Raw genomic sequence first — 23,405 nt, forward strand, 5'->3', positions numbered from 1 at the left:
AGTGGCACAATGAAAAAGCCTTACTGCTGGAGCCTCCCTTCAAGTCTCAACAGTGACTCAGCATTACTTTCTTAAGCAAATTGTTACTGTCTTAAAGTCACAAAAGAAGTAAAAGAATCATGGAAGAAACAGAAGCCGGAAAATAAATGTTTATTCTCTGTTGATTGACCTATGTGTCTGAGAATGGAGGCACTTAATGTCTACATTAACAGTTGTAGTTTGTCATTCCGCTTGTCAGGGCCGCGTTAACCTATTGGGCAACTATGGGCTGCAGCCCGGGGCCCCGGGAACAGCAGATTACGTTGATTTTTTGGAATGGGGTTTTGTGGTGTTTTGATTTTATACTGAACATGCTGGTCCAGTTTCCCACCTTTAGAGTAGCCTACATTTTCTTGTGGCAACAATTAATCGTCAGTGTCAGTGAGAGTGGTGTTTGTAGGCAAGTCACTTCACGGCGGTGTCTCACGAGGCTATTAAAAAATATGATAAAAGGTTCTTTAATTGGCACTTTTGGCCAATTTTCACTTATGCGTGCGGAATGCGATTCATTTATTTCGTCTTCAGTCTGTTGTAGGTATGTGCCACAGTAAAGCCACAGTAACTTGCAATTCTCAAGTATTATTCTAACAAAGCATCATTATTTATCACGCCTTTTACAACAGCTCAATTTGGTGACCCTTTTGGGAAGTACGTGCATCTGTATCAACTCAACCGTAAGTAGCCTACGTATGTCTTCATCTGCTGCAAGACGAAAAGAACTCACGAAATTTAACCCTTTCGCCACACCGGTGTGATTAGCCGTTTAGCGCGTATGCTAAAACTGGTGCGATTAGAAAACTAGATTGGAAATATTCTAGCTAATTTTAGCTTTGAGGAAACAGCGAGTTAACATAAAAATATAGCAAATGCTAACTTAAAACTATGAGACGCTTAATAACGCTAATGAAAACGTAACACGAGCGCTACATAGCATAAAAATGTTACGTGCGAAAGGGTTAAAGATTCAGTCCGCGATTCTGACAACCCGAATCGTGACAACATGTGGTAAACACGTTTATGAAACGTTTTTTAACACGTCGGTATTCTGTCTAAAAATCACACCACATAAGCACCACCAACGTTAGAATAGGTTTCAGATACGTTCGTTATTTAACCAGAGTTGGAAAACCCCGGCTTCATAAAGTAAAAGTCCTACCATGTATTTGTTCTAGCCATTCACTAAACAAGGTGATTTCACTAATTACCTCCTCTACCTGGCTGAAGAGTTCTGCTAATTAAATTCAACTGGTGTAGTGCATGGGTGGAACAAATACGTGGCAGGACTTTTTTCCGGGGTTTTCCACCTCTGTATTCAACGCTGTGTTTAACACTTATTTAGAACGTGTCAGTCACGTCGGTTATTGGGCTTCCACGGTTGCTATAAGTTGACACCAAATCAACACCTTTGTTAAACGTTGGAATCGGTGTCTGTCAGATGCGTTCATTTTTAAACGTTGTGTTTAACACGTGATTAGAACGTTGAAGAAACATTTCTTATTGGATTCCTTCCATTGGTGTCAGTAAACACGTTTGGTGGACGTAGTTTACACGTCGGTTTTGTTGAACACCAAAATACAACCCAAATCAAACGTTGGTTTTGGTTCAAATAACGTGCTTTGCTACTTGGGTTTTAGTTTTTCGGTTGAAAATCGCGGACATAGGGCCCTGGGAGGTGTGGTAGCCCTGGGCCCCGGGGAGGCTTAATGCGGCCCTGCCGCTTGTATCTAAACTTTATTTAAAAAATTAAAAATGTCTTTACAAAACTGGGTCAGTTCCTCTTTATTCATGGACTCCTTTTATGTTCATGAGAAACTGTAAACTGATGTGTATTTCTGAAATAGAAGTGAAAGAAAAAGGCTGCCACAAGGCTATCAATGTCAGGTGTCTTAAAATCTTAAACTACATTAATATGTGCAGATGTTTGCATTATTACTGCTAAAAATCGGCATTTAAAAATTATGAACAATGTCAGGCTGCATTCCATTCCTACTGCCTTGTTATCAATTGTCATTTCAAGGTTTCTCCAACAGGACATGTCATGAAATGAAGCTTTGACCCCTTCACTTCACAGGCGTTAACCGATAGGGAGGAGAGACAGTGAAATGTGAAATTACTCTAAACTGTCTACATGAAGTTTGCATTCAGTCAGCTCAGTGTTTTCCTTGCTTCTCCAGTATTTGAGAGGAGGAGTATAGCATCTCATTGGTCACTTTAATGTGCTTAAATTTCTTCCTCAGTTGCCTGTGACCCTGTTTGTTTTTGCTTCATTTCACTGTCATATCTGCACCACCTCCTTTGATTTTTTTATGCACAAATGAATATCTCCCTTAAAGGGACCACATTACTTAACAAGAACCATTGACCGAAAAGCCTTTCTCCTTCACAGTTAACTCTCTCTTCTAGTTTGTTTCATTGTTTGGAAGTGTGTGTCCTGGGACTTTACAGTAGCCCTAGAGTGCAGCATCCTCCAACTCTTTGTAAGGATCAGCTGTACTTCCTAAAAGGTGCATTTCCTAAAGATACTAACTTATCTTAACATGAGGGAAAAAGAGTTGTCTGTGTTGCTGCACCACTGGGAGTCATTCCAGCATAAACTGGAGTCTTTGCAAGGTTCTTTCTGCTTGGTTTTGTCTCACTGATGCTGTTTTGCTGCCTCATCCTGCCCTTGTCTGTGGGTTTGCACTTATCTCAGTTCTAGCTGATCTGAGCTCCTCGTGTTATTCTGACATCCCCTACCACTGTCAGACACAGTGTGCTGCCAGCATACCTCCTTTCAGGCTTGGGGAAGTGGGGGAGGGGGGGGAAGCTCATGCAAACTAGCTTACCCTGGGAAGGAGCAGTGGCTATGCCTATAATTCATTAACCCCATAGGTGTGCACATCATCGGTTCTCCAACTTTTTGCACATGACAGGCTGATATGGTCCAGAGATAGAGGCCTCTTCACTCCTCAGTGAAGGACAACACCCAGGAAGCAAAGATTACACAGATATCCATGAGATATCTGAGTAAGTGATAAGAGATATCTGTCTCACAGAAGTTATGCTGGAGGCAGTGACCAGGCATGCCTGACCCAGAAGGACACTGTGGGATATTTTGTCTGAAACAAAAGTCAGTTCAGTGTTTGCTGTGACTCACTTTATTTCACACTGAGAATTTGGGTATGCTAACCTAATCCTTGTCTAATCATGCAAATATATGGTAAGGGGCAGGGTTTGTAGCCCAAAGCCTGGTAGTGCAATTTGCAGGTTGTTGTTGTGCTCTTCAGCAAGGTATTTATACAAAAAGTTGCTTCAGTAAATAGGAAGTTGTATAAATGGATGAAACCCAAAGTAAACAATTTAAGTCACTCTGAGTAAGAGCATCTGCTAAGCCAATGTAAATTTCTGATTAAATGTAAAATTCTGATTAACCAGCTCCTTGATTTACCTGAGTTTATAATGAAGAAGTAAAAAAAAAAACAATATTGCAGCTAAATCTGTAAAGTAATTTCATTTTTAAAATAATATTTCTCACCGCTGGTTCTCCTTCCTCCCGCATGAAGAGTAACAAAAAAATAAATTTATGAATGACAGAGATGGACTCTACAGGCCACGTTGTCAGGCAGATCAGAACTGAAGCTAAGGATACGCAACTGCTTCTACAAAACCTTTCGCACACACAGACTGCAAGTTCTACAATTTGCCACTAGGCGTCACTGTACTTTTCATTCTCTGTGTAAAAATGACCCCTTAAACGTACTGCATTGTGTATCACGAACACTTAAAATTCCAAATATGCGCATTCTTAATAAATATTCCTGATAACCTGTTTACACAGGCGCATTTCAAGTATGTCGTGTATTGTTTTTTTACAAGCAGATTGATATTTATACGTAAGAGCACTGCATTTTAAGTTTGTAAATACGGCCAGTAGTAAATGGACACATTACACCCGAGGTTGCTGTCTCCATGTAACAGCATTTTATTTTATTATCACGAAACTGATACCGATTATTTACAGAAATTATTATTATTATTATTATTATACAAATGTGTGTGGATTGGCTTTTTATTCTAGATTGCGCACTCATTCCAACTAGACATTACTCAATTACTACACGTTCTTCGTCACAAATTGTTGTATTATATGCATATTCTGTTTTTCTTGTGCTTCAGCATTTTATTTTTTTATATTTCAGCTATGATCTTTGTCGTTCTTATTTTAAAAGGCAAATGCAAAAGGATGTGTCAGAAGTGGGATTCGAACCCACGCCTCCATTCGGAGACCAGAATACCCGCTGCTTTGCGGAAGGCAGTTCACCTTGAGTCTGGCGCCTTAGACCACTCGGCCATCCTGACACTGCTGAGAAGGATGGTGTTTTACGTGCTTATATTGGCGTATTGACTACGAAATGTCCAAGTAAATGTAATTATTTGACTTGTCTTAGTACATCCTGATAATATAACAATTACGGACTATTGCATTTTAATTTAGACAACGAATATTTCACTCTTTTCCCTCAACCAAGCGTCGTTCTTTTTCAGTAACAAGTTAGTCTAAATACTTCACTACCCAGAAATCAGTTTAAGAGCCCCATCCGTTTAATTTATCTAAATACAACAAATGTTTCACATTAATTAATAGAATTGCATTCGAAAATAAAGACATACACCTGGAGTAGTTTTGCATAGCTGTTAAAGATTTATGCCACCGAAGATTATTTTGTGAGGCAAATGAATTGAGGCAAGGGTCGGGTTCATTGACCAAGTGTTTCCGGCACAGCGGCCATTTTGCTTTTAATTCTTCAAGGGTATCTAACGTGAATTGACCCGCAGTCATACGAGGGAAGAAAACATGTTCCGTTTCGCGAAGTCAACAGTGAATATCGCCGGTAAGAGAAAAAAATTTGTGTAAAGCACATCTACAGTAGTTAACTTGTGTTCGCAGAGACGCTACAGCTCGACAGGTTAACATTAGCCAGTGAATTTCGGAAGTCGTGCCAGCCACCTAGCTAGCAATGGTGGCTCACGGTTTACGGTCTCCAATACTGCGGTGAGGAAACGTCAACGCCAGCTAACTTTAACCAACTAAATTTGGATGAATTATCCATATTTGGGTGTGCTTCTTTCGTTGCCATTTAGCTATAATGAAAAATAACTGATCATGTTTCACAGCTAGAGTTGACGTTAGCGTTTCAGTTTGATGTAAAGCTGGCTACCGGACTCCACCATCTTCGACTCTTCCCTAGTGCACTTAATCATTGAAATAATAAAACATTAATAGTTAGGTAGTTATCTATATTCTCGATATTGTGGGACTGAAAGGCCTATGATATAGTTTTTCCAAGACATAAAGTAGCCAGAGCGGAACTACAAAGGTCATGCTTTGGACATGTTATCAGTGTCAGTATATGTTGTCATTCACTGGTCTTTTTGATTTCATTTTCAGCCCAAGGTGCCCGCCAGGTCGCAGTGCGACACGGTCACCAGAGTGCGGCTCCAGACTTCCATTCCAAGTATGGCAACCTCCTGATGCTCTCTGGAGCCGCGTTCTGTGCCAGCGTTTGGGCATACGTAAGAAATATTTTTGTTTTTTCACACCACAGGTTACTGCTGTGATCTGATATGTATGTGCACTCTCCCGTAAACAAATGTAACAGCAGTGTAGTTGAGGGATTTGATACCTATTGGTCAATGATCCAGAACAGAATCACCCACAAATTGTCTTTCACTTAGAAGGACACACATCTACGCACTAAACACTTACAGCATTGTGGTAGGTAGCTGGATGTTTGTAGCTTTGGAGAAAGTAAGGACTTTGCTCTTCTGTGGTTCATTGTGAGGTAGAGAGATTCGTTGTGGTGGTACAAGTTTGCTGAAATCAAACCAAATTCTTACCAATGATGTGGTCTTAGGCTGATTAGGCTGAGTGTGGTTCCTTTTCTTTAATACAAGTGTGAATGCAGTACTAAAGATGATCTTTTCCTCTAGATTCCTGAGTTCAGTTTTAGTTTGAATTCATAAATGTGGTTTATTCTGTCTGAAAGATAAGTACATAATTTAGTAATTAATTTTTTGGTGTCATGCCAGTTTTAAGCACCATTAGCGAGTCTGGTAGACAAACGTTGAAGAATGTTTTGCAACAGCGTTGCATTCCAAGCATATTGAGTATTTTTAGGCCAGCCTGATCTGAACCTGTGTCCTGAGGTGACATATAAGCATAATGTTAAACTCTTGAATGGGTAACCTAGAAAGCAGTTATAATATTACAGTGTATGATTTTGAAGTTGATCCCATCTCTCATGTTCCCGTAAAACTTTGACAGAAATATCTGTTGTAGTTTTTAAGGCTCAGCACACTTACATATGTTTCATTTGCAGGTGTTGACACAAACTGGCATCACCTGGAATCTGTCACCTGTGGGCAAAGTCGCACCTAAAGAATGGAGGGTGAAAGAGGAGGAGGAGGAGTGATGGGGGGAAAAACCACTGCTTTCCTCTGTGGAAATGTCAAATCCCATTGTCTGGAACATAAAACCTATGGAACTTTTCCACTTCACCAGTGGAGGCTTACGTTTTCGAACTGTTAGGTTCTCAGATGTTCTGCTGTTATGTTGGCATAATGTATGCAATAAAGAAAGAGTTTAACCTTGACAAAACTTTTTGACTGCGTTGTTTTCAAATGTGAAATGGCACGAGAAGGTCGTTGCATATAAATCTCTCTATTTGTAGGTGCCATCACGTTCTCTTCATAGATGATGTGAAAAATGTAAGTGTGGGGCATTGGAGTAATTGATATCCACTGCGTCCAGCTGATATCAATTACCATTTAGTTAGATTACAAAAAGATGAGGTGAAAAGCACTTTGTAAGATACGAAACCCTGTAGATGAATGACTGACTTCAATTATGGTTTGTGTTTCTCACAGTAGAAACATTGTGCAGTAAAGAGTCAGGGCCTTGGTTAAAGCAAAATTGCAGTGTTCAGAATATGAGTCATTGAAATGGGATAATTACAATGGCTTCTATTAATTGTATGCAAGCCCCAGGCAGTAGTATCATAGGATTGGATTGTCATCTTTCAAAAACAGACCTTGATCTCTACTACAAACCACTGTAATTCTTCAGTAGGACATAGCTATTCCTGGTACATGTCCTTTCTAGGGTCCACTTTGAATGGGATACTGTTTACAAGCAGATGGAACTTTGTACTATAACAAGTGAAGTATACTTTCATCCTGCTAAAATAAGCACCTCTTGATATCAACAGATGCATCGGCGACATTTTTGATTGAGCCATTTGATAGTTGAGAGTTTTGTGCCCCATACTTTCACCTTTAATTCCCCTGTCTTCATTTGTGCACCACCACAAGTCTGGATTTATCAAAAGAGAAGCTGTTGGGTTTTCACAAATTCTCACCCATGATGGAAAAAAAAGGTTAAGCAGTTCCACCTGAACTCACAATAGAATGGGATATTAATATGGAAGGGGATGACTGCTGTGTGCTATAATGTGCACACTTTATGAGGTGAAATATGCTTATAACAATGTTATTAATTGTATCACATATGAAGGGATGAGGGGATACAGATGTGACCCATGGTGTAACCAAATTCCAATGAGCTACAACGCTGAACAGGCCATAGATCTGTGAAATCCAGTCACTATAGCTCTTTTCATGTTTTACACCTTAAACACATTGCTTTACTGCTGCCGTTGTATTTTGTTTGCAGTGTGTGAACAGGTATAGTTTAAGAAAGTAGCTAACTTTACCGCACTTCATGGAAGTCGATCATAGAAAAAATGAATGCATGTTGGTAAGTCGCATGTCCGCTAGATGGTGCTGCTGTCCTCTGGCGTATGACTCATCATGCGCCCGAGTGGTTACCATGAGGAACGTGCTTGCCCGCTGCAGAGGCCTCGCCCTATGGATTTACTGACAGTTTCCTATGCTAGAAAGGTAGAACTAAAACTGTAGACAACGAAGTAAACGTATTTGAACTCCCGCTCATTTTGATAAATTATATGAGCAAGTGAATTCTATTTCTGGTACTCGATCGTTGAAAATATCATCTTAATTTTTGTATGCTTTGAAAAAAAATGAAAAAAGGGATCACATAGGGTATAAGTTACTGACTTTTCACAATTCTAGAATAACTGCACCAAATTAATCATATTAATCACAAATCCTAAATTAATGCGAGTGATCGAGTGAAATGTGTTGTGTGGTTTTGACATGCACTCAGGTAGCTATTACGTATCATCAGTTACGTCAGGTGGTATGATGTTTGCAATCTATTTTTGCTACTGAATTTGTTTCAGTGTCGCAGTTTGTTGCTTTTCGGGTGATTCAAGAGATTTTCTTTAACAAGTGGTTTTCGTGCAAAACGTGATTTTCTCTTCCTTCACTCGATGCAAATTTTCAAGGTTGAGTTTTTTATAACTCATTTTTTTACGGACACTATTACAGTCCAATCGTGATGCTTCTAGTCCGCTGTCCAAAAAGCATTGGGCCAATAAACGAAGAGCTGGGCGTGACTGTACCCGCCCATCCAAGCTGCCTCCTCCATGAGCTAAGGTCGTTCTCATTCGGGACCTACCCAGCAGCAAAGGCAGACGGTTAAAGAGAACACAGCAAAGCAAGTGCAAATCAACATCCAAAATGTCTCTGTCAAACAAACTCACCTTGGATAAGGTGGATGTGAAAGACAAACGTGTCATCATGAGGTGAGGATCTCTTTTCTGCAGTTACTTACTGATGCAATGAAGCAACTGAATTAGTTACCATCTTTGATTCTGGTCGAATACAAGATAGCAGCACCCGCATCTTGCTAAGTAGCGAGTATATGTAGTTGCACTAGCTAAACGTTATACACAGATCCGTATAGTCCACTGACAAACCGTGTATTTACTTTTTTGTTATATATCATTTGAGTGTTTTGGAGAAGATATGCATGGAGATGTGGTCATTGACATACAGGAAGTGGATCCTGTCACGTTCGGCTTGCTAACGTTACGGTACTCACGTTTCTTCCCAGCAATTATTAGGCTGATTGGCGATGCCTATCCAGTTTGCAGAACAGATAAATAAAACTAACGTTAGGTATCTCACGTGATGTCACTTACTTGTTACAGGTAATACCTTAACACCGCTGTTGGATAAGCAAGGCCGAATGTTCGCTGTAATATATACCATAATAGGATTTGCTAAATAGCGGATGTGTCAGTCTAGAATAGCCGCTAGTTTGAACAGAAAATAATGATTGGTAGTTTACATGCCTGCTGGCAATCGCGTTTCCATGGGAGCGATACCCTGCCTAAATGAATAGTTATCCTGTACCACAGCAGCCTGTCCAGACAGTTCCCTCAAACTTGTAAAGCAGCCAAGTTCACGTGTAGAAATCCATAGCATAAAATATCAGTACGCACAGAGATAATATATTGTTATATACGATATATTATTTTATAGTATTTATATTCTCTATAATGATTGCGTCTGTCTGCATTTAATAAGCTAATATTGCATACGTCCTATTCATTTAGTTTTCCTTCTGGAGGCTCAGGAAAGTGAAAAATGACACCCTCTTTTTAAATGTCAGACACCCTTAGTGAAGTCCCATGTTATTTCATGGACTGTGCTGTGATAGCTTGGAGTACATGTTTCATGCAAGCAGTGATGAACGACCAACTAACTTAGTCCTGATTTTATCACTGACCATGTTGGGCAAATAACTCAAACTTAAATCACTACTAATAATAATTTAAAGGGGGGCTTTACCTGTATCACATTGCTGTTTTAAGTTATATTTTTACTAGAAAGATTTAAATTACAAAATTAAGTAAGAACTGGACCTAGGACATTTTGTTCATAACTGCAAATTTACCCTCTTCACTATCTGTGAAATATAGTCAATCAGAAATGGAAGGAACACTTTTATTATTTATGTGATGTGTAGGCCTTTTTAGATTGACAGCCCCTCTTTTGCCACAATGCTGTTGAGCAGCCATGTTAAGGCTGTTTCACAGGGTTTTCAGTTCTCCGTGGTCCACCTTAATGAATTCTTTCTTCTCATGAGGGGCCTACACTTCCGGATTGTAAAGTGTCTTACACAATGACCGCAGGCCCGGGGTAGCTTTTTCTGGCAGCTTTGCTTGGCTTGTGCAGTGAGCTAGCGGTGAGGGGAATTTAAGGTGGAGGGCCTGTTCAGAGCCTGCTCTGTTTCACGTGGTGCAGAGGAAACCTCTGGGGACGGCAGACGTGTGACACACACAGCCGGAGCTCTGGGCCGGGTTTCGAGCTCTGCTGCGTTAGCTGATCTCTGCAACCGCTTACACGTTTTGTCCCCTGATCGGAAAAAACCGCGCTAATTGGTTGGTTGTAACGAAGCTCGGGCCAATGGGCACGTGGCGTGCAGGAAAGGCCCAGAGCTGCTAGGGACAGAGATGTCTCCCCTTACTGTATAGCTTCTTCCACCTGGCTGCATCGTGTCGGCGTGTCGTCTGAACAGAGTTGGAGGATAAAAATTACATAATCAGAATGGTCTGGGGGGGGGGGGGGGGGGGGGGGTGAGGCTGTGTGTGTGTATGTGTGGGGGGGGGGGGTGTAGGGATTACTGATGGAATCTTCTCAGAGAGGAGTGACTTCTTTCTGACGTCAGGCCTGTCAATCAATAACATCAGTACCCGCACATGAGAGTGGGGAGGGCCCGGGGGCTCAGTGTTCTATTGGTTTGTGTCTGGGGAAAACCAGGCCACAATGTGTTTTCATCAATGCGACATTTTCATATTGCATGTATGATTTATTTTTTTTCCCAGCCTGGCTTATACTGCACCTAATACTCAAATATTACATTCTGCAGTCTCATTGCCTTACAATTTTTGTATGACTAGTAAGAACTGTCTTATATTACACACATATACATATGTACTGTCAAATGTATTTATTGAGGCTTTTGCATATGGGACAAACAGCAGTGAAGCAAGTGCACTAAACATGGATGATTAGGGGAGAAAAATGGAGAAACAAGCCTAAAGCAAGACAGAGCAATGCAAGGGTGAAGAAAAACATTTGATGAGTTTAATTCTGGCCCGTTTTAACCACACTGCTAAATTGAACTGTAATTTTAATGAAGATATTTATCTTGAATTTAGCTCTGAGTGACTAAATACATTGTTAGTGCAGTACATCACTCAGTTAGTCACTGGGAATCATCATAGTGTCCGTATTTCCTTTAGTCATGAAACAGGAAAAAGTGAATTGCCACATTACAGCTACTTGACTAACTTCCTATATTTTAGCCCTGAAACAGTGAGGCTTTGGAAATGTTGAGACGTGGCGTTTAAAATAGCCTAGCTACTAGGAAAATAGTTAGCCATGAAATATAGCCTTGTTACAGCATCCACTGTTTGCTTGTCCTGTACAGTGCATTAGTGACTGACTGGCTGACCTTTAAATATGATATTCCTGGTTTCCCCATTCAGAATTGAGCATTGGTTTTTTGTAGGGTGGGGTGCTAGGGTAGTAAAGAAAGTGTTCTGCTTGTAAGAGAGCAATTTCACAAGAAATTTCATTCTGTACTCTACAGTTGCATGTGTGCCTTCAGTAATTGTCAGATGAATTTCAGACCTGATAGTTTGCTCTCATGCTGTATGTCCCACAAGTTAAAAATAAGCATTGCTTTTTGTTCCTGACAGGGTTGACTTCAACGTGCCCATGAAAGATAAGCAAATCACAAACAACCAGAGGTAAGCCACTGTGGAAGGCTGTGAATGGATATATTTAGCATTCACTGTACTGGACTGTATACATACTTTTAGCTCTTGGGAAGGATGGCCAAAGCTGATACATCCATTTGAATTATGTATTGGGGACCTCTGAGGTCATTATCTATTTGAAACAGTGTTTTTGCAGCTGGAAAGAAAAAGGAAATGTGTTGTTGTAGGTAATTACAAACAACATTTTAACTCTGAACTAAAATGCTGAAAATGAATGAATTTTCATATGAGACCATGTAATTAAGAAGATTACATTCTGATTAGTAAAAATGATAAGCCACCTTAGAAGTTAAACAATTTATAAGTCTCTCATAAGTACCTCCAGGCATCTTTACTGACCGTGTTCAGTGTTCATTGGGATAAGCAGCAGATGTGTTGATAGCCATCTTACCCTCATTGTTTAGTTTTGGTCAGGCTGTTGTGCAACCATTACCATTACATTATTACATTCCTTTAGTAGATGCTCTTATGCAGAGCAACTTGCATGCTTCAGTTTTTACATGCTATCCATTAAACAACTGGTGGTTTACCTAGGCAATTTAAGTAATTTGCTCAAGGGTATAACAGCAGTGCATCACCTCGAACAAACTGACAACTCTTGGGTTATGAGCCCTGCTCCTTACCCCGTTTGCCACGCGTCTTTTACCGTTAAGGCTTGTGTTTCAATTTCAGAATTAAGGCTGCGATCCCCAGCATCAAGCACTGTTTGGACCATGGGGCCAAGTCTGTGGTACTCATGAGCCACCTGGGACGTCCCGATGGCACCCCCATGCCCGACAAGTACTCCCTGGAGCCTGTGGTACCTGAGCTCAAAAGCCTTCTGGGAAAGTGAGTCAACCACCTTCTAGACGGCCTCCATTTACAGTGATTTACAGCAATGGCATGACTGTGTACCACTTAATTCTCTTACTGAACCCGATGCTAAGGAACTGGTACTTGGTACTCCTAATTCATATAGTCAAGCTTGCTTATTTCTTGAGCTTTCACACCAGCTCAGCCTGGCCAGCAGAGTTGCACAATATTTTTTAATTTTATAATAAGGGTGAAGTCAATGCTATGTGCACACACAGGAAGTATTGGCTAATCTAAAGGATTCAGGCTGTCAGAGCTACATTCATGAGCTAATGGCTAGGATGGTTTTGTGGACCTCAGAATCAAGCACTGAAGTACTGCACTGAAGATTAAGCATTTTATGTTGTTTGTATGAGTAAATACATAGAGGTTTCCAGAAGAAAATGAGACTGTTCACAGTCTGTATAGAGTCAACAACTTTGATCGCATGCATTTAAACATACAGTTCACAAACTTTGCCCTTTTTGAACAGCCCTCAGTCTGCATGCATAACAGAATGCCTAGTATAGATGGTTTCAATAAAAGCATTTAAAAATGCAGATAATTGCGTATTATTATCCACAACATAAAGGGAGCACTATGACATAATGCTTTCCCTAATTAGACATCAGCCTCCAAAATAGTGGCTAAAAGAATCCTGCGTGTGTCATGAGACATCCCAGAGAGGCAGCATTCTGTTATAGCCTCCACACGCTGTAAGGTAATATCATACTTTACTCATGCAAACTCCAGGTTTACGACACTGACAGAAATGAATGGAAAGGAAAGAATGGCAACATTTTGTTACCTTTGATCTTGCTAACATGTCTAACTTGGTCTTATCAGTGGCATTGCTGTTGGTCTGCTGAATAGCTTTAGACTAGAGATTTTCTCCTTTTTTTTCCTTTTTCCCTTTTCCTGTGGTCTCACATTCAAAAGGAGAGTCATTAAATTCCAGGTTTATCAAACATTATAAGAAAAAGCAAGTAGCAGGAAAACTTGCTAAAGGTTTAAATTTGATACTATATGGTATTACTCAGTTCCACTCATTGTATATGTAAATTACTACATCGTTAGGTGCATTACCATGCCCTTATCCATAGTAACACATACAGCCTACATTTTACATAATATCTATTTATGTATCTGGATATTTCCCGAAGCATCTCGGGTCAAGTGCCTTGGTCAAGTTTACAGTTGCTGTGCCCCATGTGTAAATTGAACTTGTAGCCATCTGGTTACCATCCCAGTTCCTTAAGCACTTCACCACACTGGTGCCATAAGCCAAAATGAAAGGACACTTGTAATATCCACATCCCCTTAGCGTTTGCTTGTGTAAGCATCGACTTCCCTTCTGGGCAGTTCTAGTCAATCCAGGCAAAATGTGTGAAAACCTGTCAACATTATATTATTGGCATTTTGTCAGATTCTCTTATCCAGAGAGACTTCCATAGGTTACAGTGTTTTACATGTTACGCATTTATGGATAGCTGGATATTTACTGAAGCAATTCTGGGTTAAGTACTTTGCCCAAGGGTGCAATTCTGGGTTAAGTACTTTCCCCAGCTGGGAATCGAACCGGCAACCTTTCGGTTATGAATCCTGCTCCTTACCACTATGTTGCACTGCTGCCCGCTGCTGTCAACTGTGCGGTAAAGGTCTATGCAGTGGAATTATTGATTCCAGGATTTTGCTGGTGGTGGGGTGCAATCCATCTGAACATTCCTCTCTCTCTGTCGCTCACTCTGTGTGTGTGTGTGTGTGTGTGTGTGTGTGTGTGTGTGTGTGTGTGTGTGTGCGCGTGTGTGTGTGCGTGTGTGTGTGCGTGTGCGCGTGTGTGTGCGCGTGTGTGTGCGCGTGTGTGTGCGCGTGTGTGTGCGCGTGTGTGTGCGCGTGTGTGTGCGCGTGTGTGTGCGCGCGTGTGTGCGCGCGTGTGTGTGTGCGTGTGCGTGCGTGTGTGTGTGCGTGTGTGTGTGCGCGCGTGTGTGCGTGCGCGCGTGTGTGCACACCCTCAGGGATATCCTCTTCATGAAGGACTGCGTCGGCCCTGAGGTGGAGAAGGCCTGCGCAAACCCCGCCCATGGAACAGTCATCCTCCTGGAGAACCTGCGTTTCCATGTGGCCGAGGAAGGCAAGGGCAAGGACGCCGCCGGCAACAAGGTGAGCACAGCACCTGGGAGCCCGCGGACCAGCTCTGACCAATCAGATAGTGGCGCTGACCCTTCAGAGAGGAGCAGCTCTGCGCTGACTTCTTGACATTTCTGTGAAGGGCAGCAGGGCAGCACAGCCCGCCTGTGTTGCTTTTCTCGTCCTCCGAGCCCTGGCTGGTATGCGGCTCTTGGAAGGCCAGAGGGACGTGGAGTGGGGGAGGGGTAGCTGAGGGCAGGCATACAGTACTGTGACCTTTGCGGGCACAGAGTGTAGATCCCTTGATGGTCAGATAGCAGAGGTGGCTCGGCTGAGACAGTGTCGTTCCTCGGTTTGGCATTTGGGGGGGAAATTTCAGACCAGCCTCGACCCCTGGTCACCTAAGTTAGTGTCGTGAACTTTATGCACTAAAGTGCAATTGCAACCTGATCCAAAGCAGCCATGCGGATAGCCCTGCAGATGACATGCACATTTACTTCCAGTATCTGATTGATCACTAGATGGTTAGTATGTGTTTTGTCAACCTTTAAATGTACAATACCAGTCAAAAGCTTGGACACACTTTTCTTTCTTTATTTTAACTATTTTCCACATTTTAGAATAATAGTAAAGACAAATCTATGAAACAACACAGAGAGAATTATCAAGTGACCAAAAAATTCACTGCATAAGCAAGCCACTGCAAAAGCAAATTAAATCTTATATTTTAGATTCTTCAAAATAGCCAAAAACATTTTTAAAAAATTTAGATGTTTTTTGTTACGAAACTAAAACATAGGCATCAACTTCACAATTTATATTTGTCTAATAAACAAATTTCAAGCGTTTAAGCAGAAGTTTTTAGATCAAAATGCCTGGCGTTTGTAGGTGCTAATCATATTTTATTCTTTGCAACAAGTGGTAGATCGTTGTTGTACTTTTGAATGAAATTGTAATAGTCAGAAACAGATTGGGGGGAAGACTGAGGTCCATCAGAGTGTATTTGGAATTGAGAACAGTTTTGGACCTGTAACAGTAATGGGCTTCTCTGCCTTGGCCCATAATTATGTCACAGTAGGACCACTGTGGCTTTGAACCAATCAGAATGCTCTCCTTTTCCATTATCAGACCAAGGCCACTCAGGCGGAGATTGACGCCTTCAGGGCCTCCCTGTCCAAGCTGGGCGACATCTACGTCAATGATGCCTTTGGAACTGCACACAGGGCTCACAGGTAGGATCGGTGGGGCTGCACATTCAGCTCACAGGTATGGTCGTAGGGACTATACACTGAGGTAAGAGGTATGGTCACAGAGAGGCACTGCATGCTCTCTGTTCTACCTCTGGTATTTTGTATTCATTACCCCAGTACAGTACTGACAGCATTACAACCAGACACCTCTCTATAGATGAGAGTTACAGAGATTTGAGCATTCATCACAGTTAAGCGTACTCAGTCCACAAAAGCAGTGCATACAGATATAAATACAGTGCCCACCCATAATGGTGTGGTGACCTGGACAAACCACACAGTCTTGGCAACAGTAGCAGTACCAGCCACTATCAGGTGCTCTGAATTTACTCAGCCACGTCCAGGAACTCCAGGTGTACTGATGCTTTTACAGTAAGAACAGTAAGATTCTGTCCCTCTGTCTCTCTCTCCTGCTGTGGGCTCAACCCTCTTGCTTCCTCTCCCTCTGTAGCTCCATGGTTGGAGTGAACCTACCCCAGAAGGCCGCTGGCTTCCTGATGAAGAAGGAGCTGGATTACTTTGCCATGGCCCTGGAGAAGCCACAGAGACCTTTCCTCGCCATCCTCGGAGGGTAAGAACCCTCACCCTCCTCTATCAGCGTTACGATGTACTGCAACTGAAATTACAGCAGAGCTACGCAATCCACTTCAATATTTTCAGTGGAAAATTTCATTAATTTTCTGTTTATTAAACTGGTGGGCCCTGTCTCATGCTTCAGAAATTGATGCAGTGTTTTTGTTTCAACCCTAAATATTTACATGCAGTTTTAATACCATCCTACCTCAGTTTTGATGTGAATCATCATCCATTATAAGGGTCAGTAACAGATTTCCTGAAGCTTCTCTGGTAATGGACAGGTCTGTCTCTCCAACAGAAGGAATTGCAAAAGAAAAAACATTTGACAAAACAAGATTGATGATATTAAGTAATGCAATAAGCAAGTCACTGACGGTGTACTACATTGTGTGCTCAGTATGTTTTTTTTTTTTTATGAATTTGTGTCATATCAGTCCACAAAACAGCAACCAGCCAAGCGCAGCATGAAAGCAATCAGCCAGGCGTAGTTAATCAATGCTACCCACATGTTAAAACTGGCTAGGTATCAGAGTCCAGACCGCCTGGGCATTGTGCAACTGCCACATTCACTCAGTGTCTTTGACCGTAGCTGATCCTGTTTGTCACTACTAGTTACAAATGTGAAAAGGTGACCCCTTCTTTTGTACAGGACCACCTCCTGACAAAGTTACAGTGAGTAGAATTTGTTATGAATAACCCCAGCAGATGGGTACAAGGATATTTTAAATGTACAAATATAAGTATTAGGTTCTAAAATGGGAAAAAAAAACCCCTTCTGACCACAACCCAAAAATCCTCCAGAGTTTCCTTCCAGGGTTCAGAAGTGTGTTCAAAGTACATTCATCAGTGACACAAACCTGTCCATAGTGTTTGTCAGTCGATGGAATGTGTTTTTGGTTCATTCATGGTGTTTTTCCTCTAATCCCGCAGGGCTAAGGTTAAAGATAAGATTCAGCTGATCAACAACATGCTCGATAAGGTCAACGAGATGATCATTGGCGGCGGCATGGCGTTCACCTTCCTCAAGGTTCTCAAGAACATGGAGGTGAGGACAGGTGGAGGGGGACGATCTGGAAATTCATTATGTCACTGCATTCCTGGTACCGTGGTATTGTTACTTAAACTATTCACAGACACAAATAAACACACCATGAACTTCAAGTCAAGACTAAAAGGAGCAGTTCTTCAGGCAGATATATCCTGCTTTAATGACATCTATCATTGCATCAATTTTTTAAAAAACATTTTTCTTGAATTTTGTTTATTAATCAGATTTCACATTTTAGAATGTGGCAAGATTGTATAGTAGTAAGGAAGGTCTTCATATTTCAGAAAAGTTACTGTGATGTGGATTTTACATCCAGTGTGAATGAATTGAAAGTTACAATCAAAAAGTAGACAGGGACATATCACAGAAAACTGTAGCACCATGCATCCTGTCACTTGCTGAGTATGTGTGTGTGATCCCTTGCAGATTGGAAACTCCCTCTTCGATGAGGAGGGTGCGAAGATTGTCAAGGACCTGATGGCGAAGGCCGAGAAGAACGGCGTCAAGATCAACCTCCCCATTGACTTTGTCACCGCCAACGATTTCAACGAGAAAGCCACCACTGGTACCGCCACCGTGGCAGATGGCATCCCCGCTGGCTGGATGGTAAGGAGTGTGCCAAGACACAAGCATCGACACCATGGTTTAACTTACATCCTCAGGATTATCTCCACCCTGGTCCACGCTGCAAGGTGGAGTCCTTCCAAGGTTTTATATCAAGGACTCTAGCAAGTTTTATCAAGGGCTCAGCATCCTTTCATAAATGAGTCTCACAAATTTATGTACTAAATAACTGTTAAGTCACCCTCCCTGAATATTTTTTTGCAGGCTCACAGGGTTATTTAAATGTACATGCATGTATGCTGAGGGACTCTCATGTATTGTACGCATTCACGCGCTTGTTCTTTCTGTAACTCATAACCTGAAGCTTTTAAGGGGTGTTTGTAAGCAAATGTCACCCCACCCAAATACATAGTCACACACACCACCACTACCAGAATCTTTCATTTCCTCATTACATTACATCACATTCATTTAGCAGATCCAGAGCAACTTCGAGCACAAAAGAACAGAAGTGTATCCATTCAAGTTGAATGAGCAACAGTGTCAGACCAGGCTAACAACACTCCCATTCCAAGCCCTACCAGTTAATTTGGTAACACAGTTAATTTGTGCAACCTGACTAGAGAAGGGAAGCCAAGTACACTACCATGTATCAGTCACTAGGTCACCAATCCAAAACACATCACAATACGACACGTAAAATAAACAGCAAGTAATACATGTGCCGCACTCTCTTACTCCCCCAGGGCCTGGACTGTGGACCTGAGAGCTCCAAGATCTTCGCCGAGGCCGTGGGCAGGGCCAAGCAGATTGTGTGGAACGGTCCCGTCGGCGTGTTTGAGTGGGACAACTTCGCCCACGGAACAAAGAACCTGATGGACAAAGTCGTGGAGGTGACCAAGAGCGGCTGCATCACCATTATCGGTAAGCCCTGCCCTCTCTGTGTCTCCAGGAAAAACATAAATTGTGCAATGCTTGATGACATGGCTGAGATATTCAAAATAAAATGTGTTAGCAACATTATGGAAATCGTTTTGTGTAAGACATACAAAAGAAAGTTTACAGGGCACTTCAGTACACTGACATGATTCCCAGCGAATGCCTTTATATGGAACACCTTACAGAGAAAATGCACTTACATTCTTTCAGTTCATGACATTTTTGATTTGAGATTTCTTTGGCATCACCATTTTCTGTGTTGATTACTTCTACAATAGATGATGCTAGAGTCTATAGTATGCTATTAGTTTTTCCTGTCAGATAATGTGTCACTATAATGGCAGATTACCACTAGGTTTTTTTTTGGTCCAAAACTGATATTTGTGAGGCCTAGACCACAGATTACTGAGGCATCTGACAGTATTGTCATTTTGTAACCACCATTAAGTTTTATGAAAAAATAAGACACACAAATTGAAACTTCAGATTTATTAAAGGTGTAATATTTTGAAGATTTGACTTAAAAATTTGCAATGAAGAAACAACATTGCTACTTTTTACTTTGGAAATGCAACTGTGGCAGTTCATTTTCAGCCCTCAAATAACAAGTAACCTGGTGACAGAACTACATAAATACACCTCAGCTCTGGGGTGAAGGCTTGAGTGGTCAGCACTAGACGTTATAGTTATGTAAGGAAACCCTACATGGCTAGCTCAGCATTAACAGCACTGACAGAGAACAATAGGCCATAGCCTTTGTAAAGAAGATACTTAAGCTTCTCTACATTGTGCTGTTATCAAACTGCTCTGTGCACACTTTGAGCGCCCTCTAGTGGGCCAATTGCTGAACAACCATTTGACACATAAAGAACCAGACCTCGGTGTAAACGTTTACATTGCCAGTATGATTTAGATTTCCGGGGAAGGGTTTTGAATATTGTAAAAGCCTGATAAAATATCAACATATGATCTATGAAGAGCAGTGCTGATTGTTTAATAAAACTGCATTATCAGTAATACTACTGCATGCATTGCAATTGCAAATGCAATGGAAATACATTACAAATGCATGTAATGCAATGTATTTGTGACACGATACTTCAGTCAGGCTCTAGTTTCCACGTATATATGCTCGTGCTAAGAATGTGGCTCATGTTGTGAGTGTAGGGTGCGTGCGCGCGTGTGCGTGCGCGCGTGGGTGCGTGTGCGTGGGTGTGCGCGCGTGTGTGGGTGCGTGTGTGTGCGTGCGTGTGTGTGCAGGTAGGTTACTGTGCCTTGACACACTTTGTGTTCTCCAGGTGGGGGTGACACAGCCACCTGCTGTGCCAAGTGGAACACAGAAGACAAGGTCAGCCATGTGAGCACAGGAGGCGGAGCCAGCCTGGAGCTTCTGGAAGGTGAGTGGGACCGCCCACATTACATCACAACTAAGCCCCATTGTCACTGGTGTTTTTGATCACCAGCACTTACATTTAATATGGGATGGCTGTCTAATTATGGTGATCCACTAAAATCCACTGCCAGAGGCACAAACACCTGGGCCCCTGTAACTGTTTCGGGTGGGACATCTTCAGCAGTCTGCAGCAGGGAATAAGGCACATTTAGATGATCTTCAGTTAGGTTTATGAGAAGACCTCACATGCTGTCAAAGCATTCTACATGCAAATACAAATAAGTAATGTTACAGCAGGGTCCAGCTAAGCAGGAACCCAGTATAACAGGAGGCTAAATTATGCTCTCTGAACTTCTGTGTAGTGGCTTTTAAAATGGTTCAGATGTTAGGGCGAAGGGGGAAGTGGTTCTTCCATTGACAAATCTGTATGATTCTGTGTGTCCTTAGGCAAAGTCCTGCCTGGTGTGGACGCCCTCAGCAACGTCTAAGACCGAGTAATGGGGGGGAAGTGAGGAGAGACAGTCACCCGAGCTTCAGCACACGGTCCCAGAGAAGCTTCCTCTCTCGCTCACTCGCTCAGCGCTTGTCCAGCATCATCACCACGGCGGCGCAAATGACGAATTCCTCGTTATCTACTGTACAGACGGCTAAAGCACTGCTTCGTCTCCTGCGGGAAGGGGGGGTTGGGTGAAACGACACCACCCCCTTCTGCGCTGCCTCCCCCCAACTGGAGCACTTAATTCACCTGGAGGTCCCTCTGCTTGCTGCTCATGTTCCACATCCTGGGATGGGAGCGTCTCCAAACCCCCTCCCCCCCCCCCCAACCTTAAGCACTTTGTCTCTGCTGTGTTTCTCAAAGCAGAGGAGCCCCCTCACCTGCAGCTGCTGCCGTTATTTTCCATTTCACCCGCCGTGGGAGGAATTGGTCATTTGTGGCCGGCTTTATGTGTTAGCGCAGCGTGTTCGTGTGTTTACTTCACTCTTTGCGTAGCGTGTCTGGGAAGTAAGGCAAACTATAACGTTGGAAACTTGTGTGTCGTATCTCTCGAGTTTATATTTTATATTCGTCGCACCTTTCCCAAGTGTTGGACTTGTACCGCAGTGACCCTTTTTGTTCCCCAGTTCTTCCCCTCATCATGTTCCTGTAGTGGCTTGTAAGATAGTCCATCCCCCAGCGGGGTTTGCAAGAGTGGCTGGGCAAGGTCACGTGACCCAAGTGGCTGCTCAAGGAATAAAACAATCTGTGTAAACTAATTCATGGCCTGGTGGTGATTTCTTTGGCTTAATGATGAAAGATTTCTCTCTCTCTTTTTTTAATATTCTGCACCTGAAAAGTAATCATGGAATTCTCACTGCTCTAACACACTTTCGCAGAGATGGGCCTCTTCCTCCCGTGTCGTCGTTTGTATCATCTCCCTTGCCAGTAGGTGGCACTGAGGTTATGTGATTGCACCTGTGTGACTGCATGTAGATCTTTCTGCATGCAAGTACAACCAGTGGATGAATTCCAATGAAACTATGAAACGATTTACCGCCACGATAAAGGGAAAGAATTCGATTTTCATAGCTCACCATTAAAGGGTTCTTCGGGTATTCAGTCTTCCAAGTGTCACTAAATGTGATTTTCACTCATTTAGGCGTTACTTGTCACTAGTACCTTCATATAAATTAACTGACCGCAAACCGTGGGATACTAGCATGCCACATTTTCCTCACTCCTCCTGATGTTCCTCCATATGCGCTACATACCGGCTCGTACCCATTTCAAAACATTTACATTTACATTTATTTATTTAGCAGACGCTTTTATCCAAAGCGACTTACAAAAAAACATGTGTTAGTCCGACGGGCGGCGAGGGAAACGGCTTTCATTTATGTGTAATCGAATATCCAGTCTTTCACAGTGTTGAGATCCCCCTTTACTGCGACAAAAGGTCACCTGCCCGTTCCTGCACTCTGTCTGTGTTTTGGCCCCTATGTGGATGAACGACCTTCCCATTGCGGTCGGGACAGCCGGGTCGCCGGCCATCTTCTGTCGCAGACTGAAGACTCACCTCTTCCTAACACCTTGGTTCCCCACAGCAAGCATAACTCACCCTCTCTTATTTGTATAGTTTCATTGTAGACTATGTTGCATTGTACTTATGTACCGAAGCATGCATCTGCATCGTCACAGCACTATATTAGGGGCTGTTCGAGGTGGTCAGTTGTATCTTATGCGTACGAGGTGTAGCCTACTTTCATGCATATTCATATTTGATGCACCATTTTTTTCTTTCTTTGTCAGTCGAGCATTTGCTAAATGACAAAATGTAAATAAGTTTTTAATGTTCGAATTATTGAACTATTTTCCCCACGTGTTACAGTCTCTTTCTACACTCCGATCGCAGCTTCTCAGACGGCAGTGTTTCAGCGAAGGCTTCCACAGATCCTTTGTGTAAAGTCAGGTTCCATTGTGTTACTGTAAGGAACGGTTAACCCGATCCTCTGCATTTAGAACTTAAGAATTCCGTTGCAATCTTATTCCGTTGCACGTACTCGAATTTCGAAAGAAAGTACCTTCAAACAATAATAGGCTGATATTTTGTTTGATTAGGCCAGATATAAACTGCGTTAAATTGACTTTAATTTAACACACAACGTCAAGTCTAAGGGGTTTATCCGTCCGATACATATATTGACGAGGCTACACAGGGTAGCCTAGTTTAAGGTAGGTACAAGTGGCTGAACTCCTTCCTCACAACCCAACTAAGGTAGCTCTCTCTTTCTGAATAGCCAGTTAACTGCATTTAGACGCGATAAGGATATATTCAGGGAAAAAAAACGTTTTGAGGGTCTCCCTGTAGCATATTGAGAATGAAAATGTAGTTGTAAAAAATTTACTG

The 23,405-nt window shown here is 42.2% G+C and overlaps 2 protein-coding genes and 1 non-coding gene across 3 annotated transcripts; 2 read left to right on the top strand and 1 right to left on the bottom strand.

Annotated features, from left to right (window-relative positions):
• Positions 1-4,264: 4,264 nt before the first annotated feature.
• On the bottom strand, positions 4,265-4,377 carry trnal-caa. The gene is made up of 2 exons: positions 4,340-4,377; positions 4,265-4,310 (listed from the first exon to the last, which is right to left on the bottom strand). It is a non-coding gene; the product is annotated as a tRNA-Leu (tRNA).
• Positions 4,378-4,826: 449 nt separating this feature from the next.
• On the top strand, positions 4,827-6,676 carry LOC118775549 (cytochrome c oxidase subunit 7B, mitochondrial). The gene is made up of 3 exons (XM_036525521.1): positions 4,827-4,910; positions 5,468-5,592; positions 6,399-6,676. The coding sequence occupies exons 1-3, from the start codon at positions 4,874-4,876 to the stop codon at positions 6,489-6,491; spliced, it is 255 nt and encodes an 84-aa protein (XP_036381414.1). The 5' UTR covers positions 4,827-4,873; the 3' UTR covers positions 6,492-6,676.
• A 1,911-nt stretch (positions 6,677-8,587) lies between these two features.
• pgk1 (phosphoglycerate kinase 1) lies at positions 8,588-21,726 on the top strand. The gene is made up of 11 exons (XM_036523689.1): positions 8,588-8,744; positions 11,712-11,762; positions 12,465-12,620; positions 14,639-14,783; positions 15,879-15,982; positions 16,452-16,571; positions 17,507-17,621; positions 18,051-18,230; positions 18,935-19,112; positions 20,426-20,524; positions 20,968-21,726. Exons 1-11 carry the CDS (start codon positions 8,680-8,682, stop codon positions 21,006-21,008), a joined length of 1,254 nt encoding a protein of 417 aa, XP_036379582.1. The 5' UTR covers positions 8,588-8,679; the 3' UTR covers positions 21,009-21,726.
• The last annotated feature ends 1,679 nt before the right edge of the window (positions 21,727-23,405 follow it).

This window comes from Megalops cyprinoides, chromosome 3 (genome assembly GCF_013368585.1).
Source record: "Megalops cyprinoides isolate fMegCyp1 chromosome 3, fMegCyp1.pri, whole genome shotgun sequence".
NCBI classification, from domain to species: Eukaryota; Metazoa; Chordata; class Actinopteri; order Elopiformes; family Megalopidae; genus Megalops; species Megalops cyprinoides.